The sequence below is a fragment of the Tursiops truncatus genome, chromosome 1 (assembly GCF_011762595.2).
Source record: "Tursiops truncatus isolate mTurTru1 chromosome 1, mTurTru1.mat.Y, whole genome shotgun sequence".
NCBI lineage: Eukaryota > Metazoa > Chordata > Mammalia > Artiodactyla > Delphinidae > Tursiops > Tursiops truncatus.
The window spans coordinates 63,537,263-63,553,225 of record NC_047034.1 but is presented as its reverse complement, the minus strand read 5'-3'; the positions used below and the strand labels follow the sequence as shown (position 1 = coordinate 63,553,225).

General features: G+C 40.0%; 2 protein-coding genes across 8 annotated transcripts in view; both read right to left on the bottom strand.

Annotated features, from left to right (window-relative positions):
- The window catches only part of ALDH9A1 (aldehyde dehydrogenase 9 family member A1), a 28,559-nt gene extending 26,282 nt beyond the window's left edge, over positions 1 to 2,277 (bottom strand). The window contains exons 1-2 of one of the 6 annotated variants that reach the window (XR_012331870.1): positions 2,058 to 2,277; positions 101 to 246 (exon numbers count right to left, since the gene is read on the bottom strand). Coding sequence is in view for 5 of the 6 variants with exons in the window: in XM_073804843.1 (XP_073660944.1) it covers positions 101 to 246; positions 2,058 to 2,238 (327 nt within the window). In the remaining variant the exon portion in view is untranslated. Of the gene's footprint in view, positions 1 to 100; positions 247 to 1,769; positions 1,898 to 2,057 lie in introns of those variants that run through there. The other 5 variants (XM_073804843.1, XM_073804842.1, XM_004328910.3 and 2 more) reach the window with 5 other exon arrangements.
- A 10,418-nt stretch (positions 2,278 to 12,695) lies between these two features.
- TMCO1 (transmembrane and coiled-coil domains 1) overlaps positions 12,696 to 15,963 on the bottom strand; it is a 46,277-nt gene continuing 43,009 nt past the window's right edge. For both annotated transcript variants that reach the window (XM_019931792.2, XM_033855658.2), the window contains one exon: positions 12,696 to 13,280. In XM_019931792.2, coding sequence (XP_019787351.1) covers positions 13,182 to 13,280 — 99 coding nt within the window. In that variant the 3' untranslated portion in view covers positions 12,696 to 13,181. The remainder of the gene's footprint in view (positions 13,281 to 15,963) is intronic.

The window sequence follows — 15,963 nt, the reverse complement described above, 5'->3', positions numbered from 1 at the left end:
ATCACCTAATAGCGCATCAAGGTCTAACTGCAAATCATCATAAAGAACTCACAGAACAGTGCAAGAGGACTTTTCTGGAAGACATTAAATTAAAACATACCCTTATTATCCTGGCAGCCTCCAAAAGGATTCGGCAACGTTCCATGCCAGATTTTTGACTCCATATTTTAAAGGCAGCCTTTGCATCTTGAATAGCTAAATTTACTTCCTCTTCTCCTGAACACGTGAAAGTAGCTATCACTCGCCCTATATATACAGGGAAAGTCAGTTTTATCTCAATTGGTTGCCACACATTTTAAATAAAGTATTGTGTATCCAATTTTCCTTTTATTGATCCTCTTCTTGTTTTAAAGTATGGTTTGATTTAGTGACTACCCTTATACCAGCAGCTGACCTTTTTAAGAATCTAATAAAAATTGCAGACTTCTGTCCAGAAAAATCTACTGAACCGTATCACAGAATTATAGAGAGAACATGTCCCTTGCCTAGCACACCATGAACTTCAGGGTAAGAACCCCTGCCCTCCTCTATTTTACATTTGGGTTTACTAACATTAACCTCCAATCAATTATTTCACAATGCTCCTTAACAATGTTTGAGAATCCCAGAGGTCTTACAAAATCAAAGTACTCCGTCTCCTGGGTTATGAACTCTGACTTTAAATCACTGGTTTATGTTCCATACAAGTCATATAATACTGATACTTGATGAATATGGTTAATAAACAGAATATCAAGAAAAGATATTCCTAAAAAAAAGCAAGAAAAATTTTTTCTCAAATATGGGGAAAAGACAAACAAACAGTCCCTCATTTTCTTATCTCAGTCTTATTCCCTATCCTGGGCAAAATATGAAATGATCAGTTTTTCTAGACCCAAATCCCAAGGGTTGTGACTGACTCTACTAAAAAGAATTCTCTAAGATGTCAAGTCAGCAGTTTCTTTTCCCCTCCCACAAGAACACCTGGGACTCCTGCTTTTTCCAGAGATTTCACAAACCTGCTATTTGTTACAAATTTAAGTAGCCAACTGGTAAAGGCAGTGCTTAAGGATCACACACACTGTAGGCAATTAAAATAAAGAGCAATTTTTCTTTCTTTTGTATCATTATAGGGGTGGGGGTCAAGAGGCTGTTTCCTCCTACCTAAGGAAGAGCCTGATGGTGTCTGTGGCCCCTTCCTGCTCTGACAAGTCGCTGCTCTGTGGTTTGGTGTTATTGGTCAAATGTAAGTTCTCCAGTCTCTTGAAATCCAGTTTTATCCCTCTGGCTACATACCACTTGGTTTGCACAAACATTTACACTTCTCTCCTCACAAATATTCCATAACACCCAGCAAAACAAACACAAAGCAAAACCAAAACTAAAAACCTGTTCCTCATTTGCTTTGTGATCTATGGAGCTCCCAGGGCAAACTGAGGGCCTGGCACAGTGCTGGGCACACATTAAACACGGGATAAACGCAGGATTTTTTTTTCCCTTTCCCAGTTCTGGTTCATGTTCGGAAATATTTTAACACTAGGGGACGGCAACAAGGTCCTCATTCACGCTAACTAGAAACCTCTGTGCGCGTTCCTCCATTTTGGCATAAGTGTTTCTTTTCACCCCGTCCTTCTAGAACTCCTCTGCTACGTGCACGGTTGAAGACATTACTGCAGTCCTAACCTTAAAATTTAATAATTAACGAAGACTCCACCTCACCCACCGGGGACTTTGTGGACTCTCTGTTCAGGCGGTTGTAAAACTACCCATGACCCCATCGAGCAACTCACCAGCCTGTCCAGTTTCCTACGACCCCCTTCGTGTCCGGTCCACATGCTTTCGAGTTTGCACAGCACCGTTAGCTGCCTACACATACAACTTTATACTCTACACTGTCACTTACCTGTGCTCAGTAAACGTCTGCTGAATGCACTACATGAAGGTTCAGTGAGGTAGACTAGGCTCACCCCTGGGGCGGGGGAGAGTCAATCCGCGCCCGACCCTCGCCCCTACCCCGGTCTCCGCCTCGTTCCCCGCCCCGCCGCCCCGGCCCTGCCGCCCGGTCTCCGTCCCGTTACCGGTTGCTGGCTCTAACGCCTTCTCGGTGCCGGAGGCGTCCACCGGATCCAAGCGGGCCCCGCTGCGGTAATTGAGCGGCTGAGACACGATGAAGGTGCCAGTGCTCATGGCGGCGACCAGAACAGGCCGGAGAGTGTGGCGAAGCGGAGAGAGCCCGGCCGTACCTGCTCGGAGGAACATGGGGCACGGGCGCACTGTCGTGCCCTAGGTTAAGGGGAGGCGGGGAGGGGCGGGGGCCGCTGAAGGGGCGGGGGCCGCGGGAGGGGCGGGGCCGCGGGGAGGCAGAGCTAGCTACGGGCTGAGGGGCGTGGCGCCGCTGGACTAGAGTTAAGGGGCCTCCAGGAAAGGAGCCGGGCCTTCCGGGGCGGAGTTTGCGAGACCTTTGGGGGCCCTCGCTAGGCTCCTCCGCGGTCCAGGTCTGGCCCTCGCTTAGCTGAAAGGATGGGCGAAACACCAGAGACTTAAACACACGCACACGCATGCACGCTTTCTCTCTCTCTCTCTTCCTCCCTCCCTCCGTCTCTCTCTCTCTCTCTCTCTCTCTCTCTCATTTTTGCTTTCTTCTTCCAGATCAATATTTGAAACAAGAGTTATCAGGTACATCACTGCATGTAATCATCCCAGGATCTTACTCTCGATTTTTCTGTCTGAAGAAAGCGGAGGATTGGAGTGCTAGTAATTTTACTTTGGGGATTACTTCACTATTAAGCCACCATTTCTTTATTTGTGTAATAATACTTTTAAAAAGTTATTGCCTTTGTTGTACACCTGACACTAACACAACATTGTAAATCAACTATACTCCAATATAAAATAAAAATTAAATTAAAAAAATGTTTAAATGTTATTGTAAAGACCAACGGGAGGACTGTCAAGGAAACATGATATTTTGGAAAGTGCTGGGAGTGGGGGTGGTGGTGGGATGAATTGGGAGATTGGGATTGACATATATACACTAATATGTATAAAATAGACAACTAATAAGAACCTGCTGTATAAAAAATAAAATTCAAAAACAAATGCAGTAAATAATTGTGAATAAATTAATACAAGTAAAAAAACAAGATATTTTGATGTGAAGCTTTTTTTTTAAACATCTTTATTGGAGTATAATTGCTTTACAATGTTGTGTTTGTTTCTGCTGTATAACAAAGTGAATCAGCTACACATATACATATAACCCCATATCCCCTCCCTCTTGCGTCTCCCTCCCACCCTCCCTATCCCACCCCTCTAGGTGGTCACAAAGCACCAAGCTGATCTGAAACTTCTTTTTAAATTCCGAAAGATCTATGTAAATTCTATTAATGACAGCAGCACAAACGGAAACCTAATAACAGGTTATAAAGAGCAAAATCCTCATGAAAAGGCCTGTGGAAAAAAGGCACTCCCATGGTCCCAGCAGCTAAGGGATCTTACACAAAAGCAGTCTTGTTCATTCTTCATACTGAACTCCCATGCATCTGCAGCAGAGAGTTTCATGAACAGAAATTAATTGCCAATATGCACATTCCATTATTTCCGGCAGGCTTGTTACTCTTCTAGGGGCTGCAGTCTTGCTCAATGTTCTTTCCTTTACCTACCAGCACAATATTAGGGAGGGTGATTTTCACGTTTGAAACAGAAATAAACTACACTGGTCAACTTTTCCAGAACTCTATGCCAATTTGTTAACCCCTGCAATGCTTCTGAGATTTGTAGGTCTTGGTCCTCAAGTGGAAACAGCAACATTCAAACTTAGAACACCTGGGGCCAAACTCCGCTACTACCTTTGTTATTATTGGCCATTGGAAACAGAATTGAAAAATATCATGAGTTGATAACCAGCAATGTAGATTTCCAGGATCACTAGATCAAAGATGGTCATTTGCATGTACAGAGACCACACATCTGAAGGTTTTTACTTGGGGGGTGCAATTCCTACTTACAATGTTCTGCCCCAACAAATGCATTTTGACCTGTCAGATCATGGGTCCTGATGTTTGTTTTAGACATATGGTCGTGATGTCTGTTGCTATAATTCATAGATTATAAAAATGACAAATCTCCACCAAAATATTTAGCTCTTCCCCTTACCTACTGGTGCTTTTATTATTAGTGTTATTAACATATTATTATTTGAAAAACCCAACATGTAGAGAGAGCTTTATAGGTTGCAAAGCCCTTTCACATTTATGTCCTCACATAATGCTCATAATAACCCTGTAAAAGAAAAGGAGACTAGTACATTGAGTGAGGAGCTCATATAGGGCACTCTCATAAATATCTTAGTGGTAATTCAGCAAGTCAGGTTTTATCATCCTTTGTGTAGATGAGGCAACTAGCTCAGAAAGGTTGTAGATCTCCCCGCCTGGAGGACCTGGGATGGGAATCCAGGTCTGTGCAAATCCAAAGCACATTTCTTCTCACTACACCAGGTCCAGATGTTGTCCCCATGAAGGTTGCCATCAAAATTCTCTCTTAATTGGGTAGTCATTTATCAAAGAAAAGGGGGATTTTGAAACCCAGGAAGCTGGCCCTGGGGAAAAGATTTAAAGAACCTGTAAATTTCCTGGGAGGAGCTTCTTAGCAATACTCCCAAAGCAGCTGAGAAGCCACAGAGGGTGTTGGCCAGTTGTGATCGGGGTGAAAATTTAAAGAGACAGGCACACACCGAGTGAGACGAGTGCACCTCCTGAGATGGATGCACGAGGGACGGCACAGGTGAAGGGATAAAGAGGAGTGGGAGGAGTGGAATCGTTGCTAAAGGAGGAGGAGAAGCTGAGAGAAACTGCCTACCTCACAATTTGCTTAAAGCCAAGCCTGGGTGCCACTAAAGCCACCTCCATATCCAAATTTCCTTCCCCAGAGAACTGGAGGTGAAGAAGAAAAGCAACTAGATCCTCTTCCCCCATCTCCAGGATTCCCAAAGGAGGGAGCCCTTGGGAACCCATTTGGGGTCCCTCACTCCCCTCTCACCCCCATGTCATCCAGCTGCCAGGCTGTTGCTTTGGCTTAGTTTCATCATTAGCGGTACTCCATGCTTTGATACATCCACCAGGAGGAAAAGAAAATGTCTTTAGGGAGTAGCCAGCTCTTACTCCATCTTCTAGAACTACATTAAAAATAAACAGTCATACAACTTTTTTTCCTGGATACAATAATACATCTATTACACTTTTCTTTCAATGAGGAACCAGAAAACCATCCACACAAAAAGAGGAAAAAAATTATTCAGAATCCTTTTCCTGCCCATATTTACAGGGACTTTCTCTTATAATAGTTTACAGATTGAATTCCATTTTAAGCCTTGAGAATGCACACATTCTTCACATATAGAATATAATTGTCTTGGGACTTCCCTGGTGGCACAGTGGTTAAGAATCCACCTGCCAATGCAGGAGACACAGGTTCGAGCCCTGGTCCGAGAAGATCCCACATGCCACGGAGCAACTAAGCCCGTGCGCCACAACTACTGAGCCTGTGCTCTAGAGCCCGTGAGCCACAACTACTGAGCCCGCGTGCCACAACTACTGAAGCCCGTGCGCCTCGAGCCGGTGCTCCGCAACAAGAGAAGCCACCACGATGATAAGATCATGCATTGCAACGAAGACCCAACGCAGCCAAAAATAAAATAAAGAAATTAAAAGAAATTAAAGACTCAAAGATTTAAAAAAAAAGTTCTCTCTGTGATAAGCCATAATGGAAAATATGAAAAAGAACATATATTTGTATAACTGAATCACTTTGCTGTACAGCAGAAATTAACACATTGTAAATCAACTATACTTCAGTAAAATAAGTTTGAAAAATAAAAATTAAAAAAAGCAATTTTGAAATTAAAAAACATCATCTCTTAGTAGACTTACGTTTATCCTCTTCCATATTCATTTGTGACAGGTGAACAATTTCCTGATTTAATAATTTAAAATTTTCTTCTAAGATTCACAAAGTCACATTAATATGTACCATTCAGATGGTGAAACAGGAATGTGGGGAAGTTTTTTAAAGAGAGGGAAAAGAGACAGTGATAGTCACTTAAATGATACTCCCTGGGAACCCCAGCTTGCCTTACATGAAGACATTTTGCATAAAGGGTAACAAGTCCAGACAGGATTCCAGCTCAGCAGTCTTATACTGTAGACCCAATGGAGTCAGCCTACTGGATGCTCTAGTGGAAAGAGCATGGACCCTGGGGCCTAAGGCTCTTCCTGGTTCTGCCACTTGCTGTGATCTTGGACACATCACAACATTTCAGAACCTGATCTGTCACATAGAAAATCAGGACAATAAAAAGATATCCTATCTACCTTATAGGACTGCTGTGTTTGAAGATCAAATGCTCTCAATATGCGAGGCATAATGTCAATTGCTTTATATAATCCATCCAAAACACTATGAGGGAAAAATCCATGTCGCTGATGTGATGTAGGTTGTCGCTGATGTAATTTGTAGGTTAATCTAAAAAGTTAATTACAGAATCATGAAAAAATTTTGTATGTACTTCAGACACTTCTAACTTATAACAAATATATACCTATTCACTTCTGATGTAGGGTCAAGGCTTTTTTCCTGAATATGAGCCTATTTTTTTGAGTCTCGCTTTTCTTTTAATAAATTTATTTATTTTTGGCTGCTTTGGGTCTTCGTTGCTGCGCGCAGGCTTTCTCTAGTTGCGGCGAGCGGGGGCTACTCTTCGTTGTGGTGCGTGGGCTTCTCGTTGCGGTGGCTTCTCTTGTTGCAGAGCATGGGCCCCAGGCATGCGGGCTTCAGTAGTTGTGGCTTGTGGGCTCTAGGGCTCAGGCTCAGTAGTTGTGGCGCACGGGCTTAGTTGCTCCGCGGCACGTGGGATCTTCCCAGACCAGGGCTCAAACCCGTGTCCCCTACGTTGGCAGGCGGATTCTTAACCACTGCGCCACCAGCGAAGTCCCTTTTTTCTTTTTTTGTATACACTAAACCCATAATAAGTGTTCAAAGAACCCTTTATTTTGTTTTCCATGCATAGTTTATAGCAATAAAACAACAGAATCAAACATGTGCAACTCAAAGATTTCAAAGACTGCAAGAATTTAAACAGAGTTTTAAAAATTTATTTATTTAATCTTATTTTTTGGCCATGCCGCGCAGCATGTGGGATCACAGTTCCACAACCAGGGATTGAACCCGCGTGCCCTGCAGTGCAAGCATGGAGTCTTAACCACTGGACCGCCAGGGAAGTCCCTAAACAGAACTTGTGATGATGAAAATTCCATGTTTTGTGGCAATGCTTTCCTAAAGTAAAATGTTGTGGGGTTTTTTTTGTGGTATGCAGCCTCTCACTGTTGTGGCCTCTCCCGTTGCGGAGCATAGGCTCCGGACGCACAGGCTCAGCGGCCATGGCTCACGGGCCCAGCCGCTCCGCGGTATGTGGGATCCTCCCGGACCAGGGCACTAACCCGCGTCCCCTGCATCAACAGGCGGACTCTCAACCACTGCGCCACCAGGGAAGCCCTAAAATAAAATGTTTTTAAGACGAAAATGTATCACCTCTGATTTCCAGTTTTGGTTTCTTTAAAGTGAAGTATGAACTAAAACACTAAGAATGAATATGAGTACTGAATCTTTCTAAACTTTTATTACTTTTTTCAGTCTCTGTTATTTTACCCATATGTAAGTCAAAGCAATTATTTTTAGCAATTTGCTTTTATTGAGTCATTCCAAACCATTCAAATTAGTTTTCATGGACACAATTCTCTTTTTTGCATTCATATTTCATTAATTTACACAATACTTAGTGTACATAATTAAAATTAACAAGTAAAACAAGTAACGTTATACAATTCCCTGGTAAGAGCTAAAGTGCATACGTGCGGCTGAGAGTGTCCAGTGTGCTGTGGGCAGCAGGCAGCAGGGTTTTCAGAGGGAACTAAGAGAATCTAGCTGAAGACTCAGATGAGTGATGTTGGATATGACAGTTTTAACTGGAGTGTTCATCCCATTTTCCAGACGAGGCCATTGAGGCTTAGATAGTTAAGAGATTTGCCCATTTTTAATAAATGACTCATATGAAAAGCTGAAACAGATACAGGGAAAAGAAACCTAACACATAAAGGTCAGAGAAAACCTTTAGGAGGAGGAGATGCTTGAGTTGAGTTGAGAAGGAAACATGAGAAAATCAGGCAAATAAGAGGAAGAATATTTCAGGCAGAGAAAACAAAGGTAATAAAGTCTAAAAATGTGAAAAATGCAGAATTTAAAAAATAAATTTGCTTGACTAGAGCCTAGGATGTATGCGAGACAGGGATGGGAGAAGGGTAGATCCTAGGGGTGGGAGAGGCTGGAGATCCAGACTAGGATGATTTTCTATGCTAAATAGTCTACATTTACTTACAGGTTACTGGGAGCCGGTGGACAACTTTCCTTGGAGGAGCAACACAAGTAGATTTATATTTTAGAAAGATTATTGACTTTACAGGATGGATGATGAGCCAGGAGAGACCAGAGTAAAGGAGACTACGTGGGAGGCTACTTCAGGGAAATTTAGGGGACAGAGATGAGGACATGAATGAGAAACTCAAAAAAGAAACTATTCCAGATAATCTGCAATTTCAGTAATCTGACTGTATACCTGGAGTGGGATGTATTTTAAAGAACCTCCCCCCACTCTCCCCCCAAAAAACTTCAATTATTTTCAGTAATTATATTGTTGGTAGTAATGTTGGTATTGATAATCTGGGACTTTTGGGTGGATATTGTGGGATTATGCTAAAGACTAAGTATATGATATTCCATCATTTCTGGCAATGAAAACTGGAATTCTTAGCATGAGAATTAAGAGAGACACAGGTTAAAGAAATTAAGGAAAAACTCTGTAGCTCGGAATTTAAGAGGGGCATAGAGTACTGGTATAAACGCATGATGCATTTTACCTTAAAACAGCAACAAAACGTATTACCTATCTTAGTCCACAAAAAGGGCCTAGAAACCTACTAACCCAGTCTCAACGAGCATCTTTATGCTCTGACTGCAGTCTCCAAATACCATTCCCCAGTAAAAATAATCAGGCCTCCTTGAAGAAAGTGTTGCCTTCTGCTCAGGCAGGAAATAAGAGGTGGCCCTGGAACATCTTGTCATATCACTTAGCAAGGATGCCACCAATGAAAACTAGGGTCATGTCAAACAGTCCCAGGAGCCAGCTTAAAGAGCCTCTCGCTGGCCAAAAATAGGACAATTTGAGCATCCGCAAGAAAAATAACTTCAGTGAACTGAAATGAATCAAGTATGTTTAAACCTATGAACTGCTAATCACACACATTGTTCACCCCTGGAGCATTAGAGTGAACAGCTCATTATTTTGAAAACCAGATAATCACGCATTTAGTCTGCCTTTCCTATAAAATTTAACACTGGGTAACCAAACGGTATATGAAGGGATGCTTCTACCTATAGAGGTACTTTTACCTAATAAATGAAGAGATAGTAGAGTATCATAATTTTTCAATCCCTAATTATTAGTAATTAGTGATTAGCAAAAGCTAACATTACAAAAAGAGACAAGCAACAGTGTGTAAAACAGGCATGCAATCAGCAAATTTCAAACTGAGGGAAACCCTACAGGGGAAACAATGCAGTTTCTTCAACAAATAAATTACAAGGGGGGAAAAGAAAGAGAGATAGTGCAGAACTAAAATGTGAGTGGACTGCAAACCAGCCAACATCAGCGTCACCCTGGAATTTGTTAGAAGTGCAAGTTCTCAAGCTACACTGCAGTCTTATCAGAAACTCTGCAGTAGGGCCCAGCAGTCTGTGTTTTAAGGCTTCTAGGTGATTCTGATGTATTCTAGTTTGAGAACCACGATAATAGATTAGAAGAGATTTACAACGCTTGTCAACCAACTGATTCAAAAAAACTGTAAAAAATTTTGACATCTATTAGACAATTATCCTATCAAGGAATTGTCAATTTTTTAAAGTGTGAAAATGGTACTGAGACCTATATAGAGATATAGATATTCTTTAAAGCCCTGAAACGTTTATGAGTAAAAGATACAATGCCTAGGATTTGCTTTAGAATAATATAAGAGGAATAGAAGAACAGGTAGACAGAAGATTGGCCATTAATTAATTGCTGAAGATGAATAATCAGTATCTGGGTGTTCTTTATACATTTTTTTAACTTTCATTTATTTTTGAGGTTTTTCCCCATTCTAAAAAGCTTTAAAACTCAAAGCAAGAAGTAAATTCAAAGAAAATAAAAGACTGTAACTTAAGCAGAATTAATCCAAAAAAGGAGAAAGTATATGGTGCTTTTACTTGTATTGAAGGGCAGGACTGAAATACACAATATAAGTTTAAGTTACGTTGAAAAAACCCTACTACACACTAGCCTGTGACAAAATGATTTTGATTTGGATGTAAGGGAAAATTCTGGATGCTCATCAACCCACTGATGTCATTTTAAATTACTAGACAAACTGAAGAGAATAATTTTCAAATGAGAGAAGAGGAACCACAATCTGGTCAAAGGCATATGAGTACACTCGTTTGCTTTCCAGGTTTCAAACTGGCTTAGATTTTGAAGTCTTATCTGTTAATAAATTTAGGTTTACCTGAATTTTTAAAAAGTTTACTACTAAGTATATTATGAGCACAACCTGAGTAGCCTAAGGTAAATATTAATAATGCTTGATTTTTTTTTTTTAACTAGGAAGGGGACAATCTACCCTTTACATAAGCAAAGTAGCCAAATCACGTGTTTTGAGAGCTGTTCAGAGGCTTCTCTGGCTTGAAATGTCATCTCCACTAATTCAGTGATGGTCTGGATTTAGAGTCATCCAAATGACTAGTCTTGAAAATTTTTCAGGGCAAGTAAATTAAAAAGCTAACTGTGAGGCTACAGCAGCCCTTAGTATCTCCTTGAGTTTACATTCTTGTGATGTGATAGCTCTGTTTCCTCTGCATACATCCCTGCTATTGTGTCCTTTTAGGAATAGGGTGAATAGATGTTCTCTCTCCTCCTTCCTTCTCCTTTTTTACGTCTCCCTCTTATTTACCCTCTTCCACTGAAATATACTTTATGAAAACCTCAACATCCATTAGAAATCTGATTAGAAAGCACCAGCTTCAAAACCTAAGAGGGCTGATGGGAGGATGAACTATATATTTTCACTTTACAAGGTAATAGCAGAATTTTGAGTGTGGTTTCTTCTCTTTTTATGCTTTATTTTAGATATTTCATCATTTTCTCATCATTGTTATCGTGATCATCATTTCCTTCTTTATCACCCTTTTAATTATTATTTTGCCTGGAACAGTTAATGACATGGAGAAAAGACCATTAGAAGTTATCACTATCCATTATCAGGCATCTTTTCTGATAAAGGTAACCTTGCAATAGAGATTTCTGTTCCATTTCATCTGCTTTCAATGAGCTCCTGCTGTGCTCCCTCCCACCCACGTGATGGCTTTGAGGAAACAAGAACAACAACCAAAAAAGACAAAGCCTCAACTTTAGAGCTCATATACTCTAGCTGAGGAGATAAGGGAAAGAGATGGGAAGAGACTCACCACATGCTATATTGGGATGTTATAATACAACGTAGCATTTGAGAGCCTGGACTACATGGCTTTAAACTGCTTGGGTTCGAATCCTAACTCTGCCACTCACTAGCTAAGGGATGCTGAGCAAGTTACTTAACCTCTCTTGCCTCAGTTTCTTCATCTGTTAAATGAGGGCAAGAACAGTAATTACTTTGTGGGGTTGTCTCGAGATAATGCTTAAACTAGATAATCCATAAAATATTTAAATTTATCCATATATTTTATCAATTTCTGTGTTGACCATCGATTCTTCGATCCCACACCTTCCCCCTGGTATTCTTCCCCGTCCCTGAAATATACCCTTTAATAATTCAACTATCTTGGATTTTGTAGCTCTGAAAATATTTTCCCCAGTTTTGCTCCCAAACTTCTGGTTTAGCTGTACATAAAATTCTAGGTTGATAATTATTTTCCCCAGCTTTCAAAATATTATCCCACTGTCTCCTGGACTTGATGCCATTGAAAAGTTTGCTGTTGGTTTAACAGTTGTTACTTTGCAAATAATGTACCTTTCTCACTGGTAGAATACATGCATCTAAGGACACTACTGATAAAAGTAAACATTTAGTACTAGAGTTATCACTCCACATAAGATTTCTAATTCCATGGATTCGGGGGCGGGGGGGGGGGGGGAGATCATGGTATAAACATCCCCTCATCCTTTACAAAGGAGCAGGGCAGGAACCGAAGGCCACTGTGACTACAAGGAAGGTCTGTAAGATTAACCACAAATAACCATAACCTTGCCTCCAGGGGAGGACTGAGTGCCTTCCCAAGAATCCAACAGATTGTACTAGGGTATGAAGGAAACTGCTGAGGACCCTCATTTTTATACTCCCATGAGTTATTACCTTCCTTTCCTCTCATGCTTTAGAATTCCTATAACAGGGCAACTCTGTATTTTGAGCATATGAAGCAAGTATGATAAAATATTACATTTAAACATTGCCCCAGGGTAGGGGGGGACGGGCGAGAAAAAACAAAACCAGCATTGCCCCTTCCTCGCCAATGTTTTCCCTTATGTTCAGGTTACTAAAAATATGTATCTAGAAATATGGCAAAACAAAACACGTCTCTCCTTGTAGATGAAATAGCTAAAATTTTGGCCTCTTTTATTGATCTCAGGTCATATATTTAGGTTGAAAAAAACACACAACAAATTGTTCCAAATAAGAGTTACATAAACTAAATTTTTCTTCCAGATCTCTAAATGCTCATAGAGAGCCAACTTCCATGGTACATGGCACACAGCACATACTTGAAAGTTGATCCCACAGAAATATTTGTGTAAGCAAAATAAGAATTTGTTTCTCATTACATAAACATCACCTGTGCTTATCTAATCACAACACTTGTTTAAAAAAAATTAATCTGTGACCAAAAGCACTATCATGTTTGTTGAGTGCCATTCTCATTCAAATCATATCCAAAAAAACCTAGAAATAACTCAAAATTAGAAAGTGGCCCAAGTGCTAAGGCTGCCTATGGCTCTTGCTACAAAATAGTTGCCGGTCTTATTTGAGTGTCTAAAAAGAATGACAGGAATTATAGGGTTCTTCTTAAATTCAAGAGAACTTCCCAGAAGGAGGTGGAGGGCCAAGAAATCCACCTGCCTGCTTGGTGGCGGCTCGTGAAGGGGCAAGGCCAAGGATCTTCTGGATGTTCTGTGAAGGAAACAGAATAAAAATTGGGTTTTAATGAGATATAGAGAAAAGTATTTAACATAGATCTCATATAAACAGAAACCTTACAAATAAAAAGTACTAATATGACCTAAAACAGGACGATTACTACTTATTTTGTAAAAGGCCTACAATGTTATAGAGATCACAGAACAGTAAAAGGCCTCTTCCCTCATAGGATCTTGGTCTACTAACCAAAGAAGCTGATTTTTTCAAGTGGAGAATCATAAAAAGAGGTAATCTTTTATTTCAACACAAAGTACATTCATTAGCTATTTCGTGTAGGAAGGCTTCTTCTCTGAGTATGGGGCTTATAGCTGGATTTAGTCATTATTGCACCATCTGAAGCTGAAACTGAAATATTCAGTATCAGCTGAAACTGAAATATTCGGTATCAATGTCTTCAAAGAAGTGAGAGAAATCAGAATTTTGCAAAGTAATCTAAGTTCAGAATCCTCCTAGGTTTCTACACAACCCCTCATCTTTTCAGCTGTCTCACTTAAATCTAATTCAGTAGTTTTTTTTTTAGAAACTCAACTTTATGAAACTAGTTCTCATAGAAAAGACTATTTTATACTCAGATTTCATCAGTTAGTATAACATTAAATTAAATAACATAAATGCAACAATCAGTAAAACTAGCATAAACAGTTTAGGGATAAATACAATTGGCTCTTGGAAGGCAATGACTCAACTGGTGGGAGCAGACAGGTGGAGGAGTTCTAAAGAGCACAGGAGTGGACAGTGTGATGTGGGGATAAGGTGGTTTGCTTTAAAGAGGGAGGGAAGGGGTTCATGAATGTGGAGAGGGTAAATAAGGTCAGTTAAGATATTGTACAGCACCTGTAAGTGGGAAAAACCTTAAAGATCATCTAATTATTTTTGCTCAAGTCTTTCATTTTATATTTGAGAAATTCCAATTAAAACTTGGAAGAGTAGGATGGCCTGTCCAAAATTACAAAGTTAAATGAAGAACAGAGTTAGAATTAAAACCCATGTTTTTGGACTCTTAATCTAATGGGTTTTCTTACATAGTACCTCCTCTATTAAAGTTCTGTTCTTCAGAACAAAATCTAACCCAGGGTAGGCAGGTTAGCTTGTATGCATTCATTCATTCAACAGTTACTGAGTACCTAATGTGCATAAGGCACTATGAGAATATCTATATCTAGGCTCCTCTGAAGTATACACTCCCTAATACTTTATCATTAAGAATAATTGCTACTGAGAGGGCAGACAGCAGAAGCAAGAAGAACTACAGTTCTGCAGCCTGTGGAAGAAAAACCACATTCACAAAAAGATAGACAAAATGAAAAGGCAGAGGACTTTGTACCAGATGAAGGAACAAGATAAAACCCCAGAAAAACAACTAAATGAAGTGGAGATAGGCAACCTTCCAGAAAAAGAATTCAGAATAATGATAGTGAAGATGATCCAGGACCTCAGAAAAAGAATGGAGGCAAAGATCGAGAAGATGCAAGAAATGTTTAACAAAGACCTAGAAGAATTAAAGAACAAACACCTAGAAGAATTAAAGACAAAAAAACAGAGATGAACAATAAATAACTGAAATGAAAAATACACTAGAAGGAATCAATAGCAGAATAACTGAGGCAGAAGAATGGATAAGTGACCTGGAAGATAGAATGGTGGAATTCACTGCCACAGAACAGAATAAAGAAAAAACAATGGAAAGAAATGAAGACAGCCTAAGAGACCTCTGGGACAACATTAAACACAACATTCGCATTATAGGGGTCCCAGAAGGAGAAGAGAGAGAGAAAGGACCCGAGAAAATACCTGAAGAGATATAGTTGAAAACTTCCCTAACATGGGAAAGGAAATAGCCACCGAAGTCCAGGAAGCGCAAAGAGCCCCAGGCAGGATAAACCCAAGGAGAAACACGCTGAGACACATAGTAATAATACTGACAAAAATTAAAGACAAAGAAAAATTACTGAAAGCAACAAGGGAAAAACAACAAATAACATACAAGGGAACTCCCATAAGGTTAACAGCTGATTTCTCAGCACAAACTCTACAAGCCAGAAGGGAGTGGCATGATATATTTAAAGTGATGAAAGGGAAGAACCTACAACCAAGATTACTCTACCCAGCAAGGATCTCATTCAGATTCTATGGGGAAATCAAAAGCTTTACAGGCAAGAAAAAGCTAAGAGAATTCAGCAACATGAAACCAGCCCTACAACAAATGTTAAAGGAACTTCTTTAGGTAGGAAACACAAGAGAGGAAAAGGACCTACAAAAACAAACCCATAACAATTAAGAAAATGGTAATAGGAACATACATATCAATAATTACCTTAAACGTGAACGGATTAAATGCTCCAACCAAAAGACACAGGCTCGCTGAATGGATACAAAAACAAGACCCATATATATGCTGTCTACAACAGACCCACTTCAGACCTAGGGACACATACAGACTGAAAGTGACGGAATGGAAAAAAATATTCCATGCAAATGGAAATCAAAATAAAGCTGGAGTAGCAATACTCATATCAGATAAAATAGACTTTAAAATAAAGAATGCTACAAGAGACAAGGAAGGATACAACATAATGATCAAGGGATCAATCCAAGAAGATATAACAATTATAAATATATATGCACCCAACATAGGGGCACCTCAATACATAAGGCA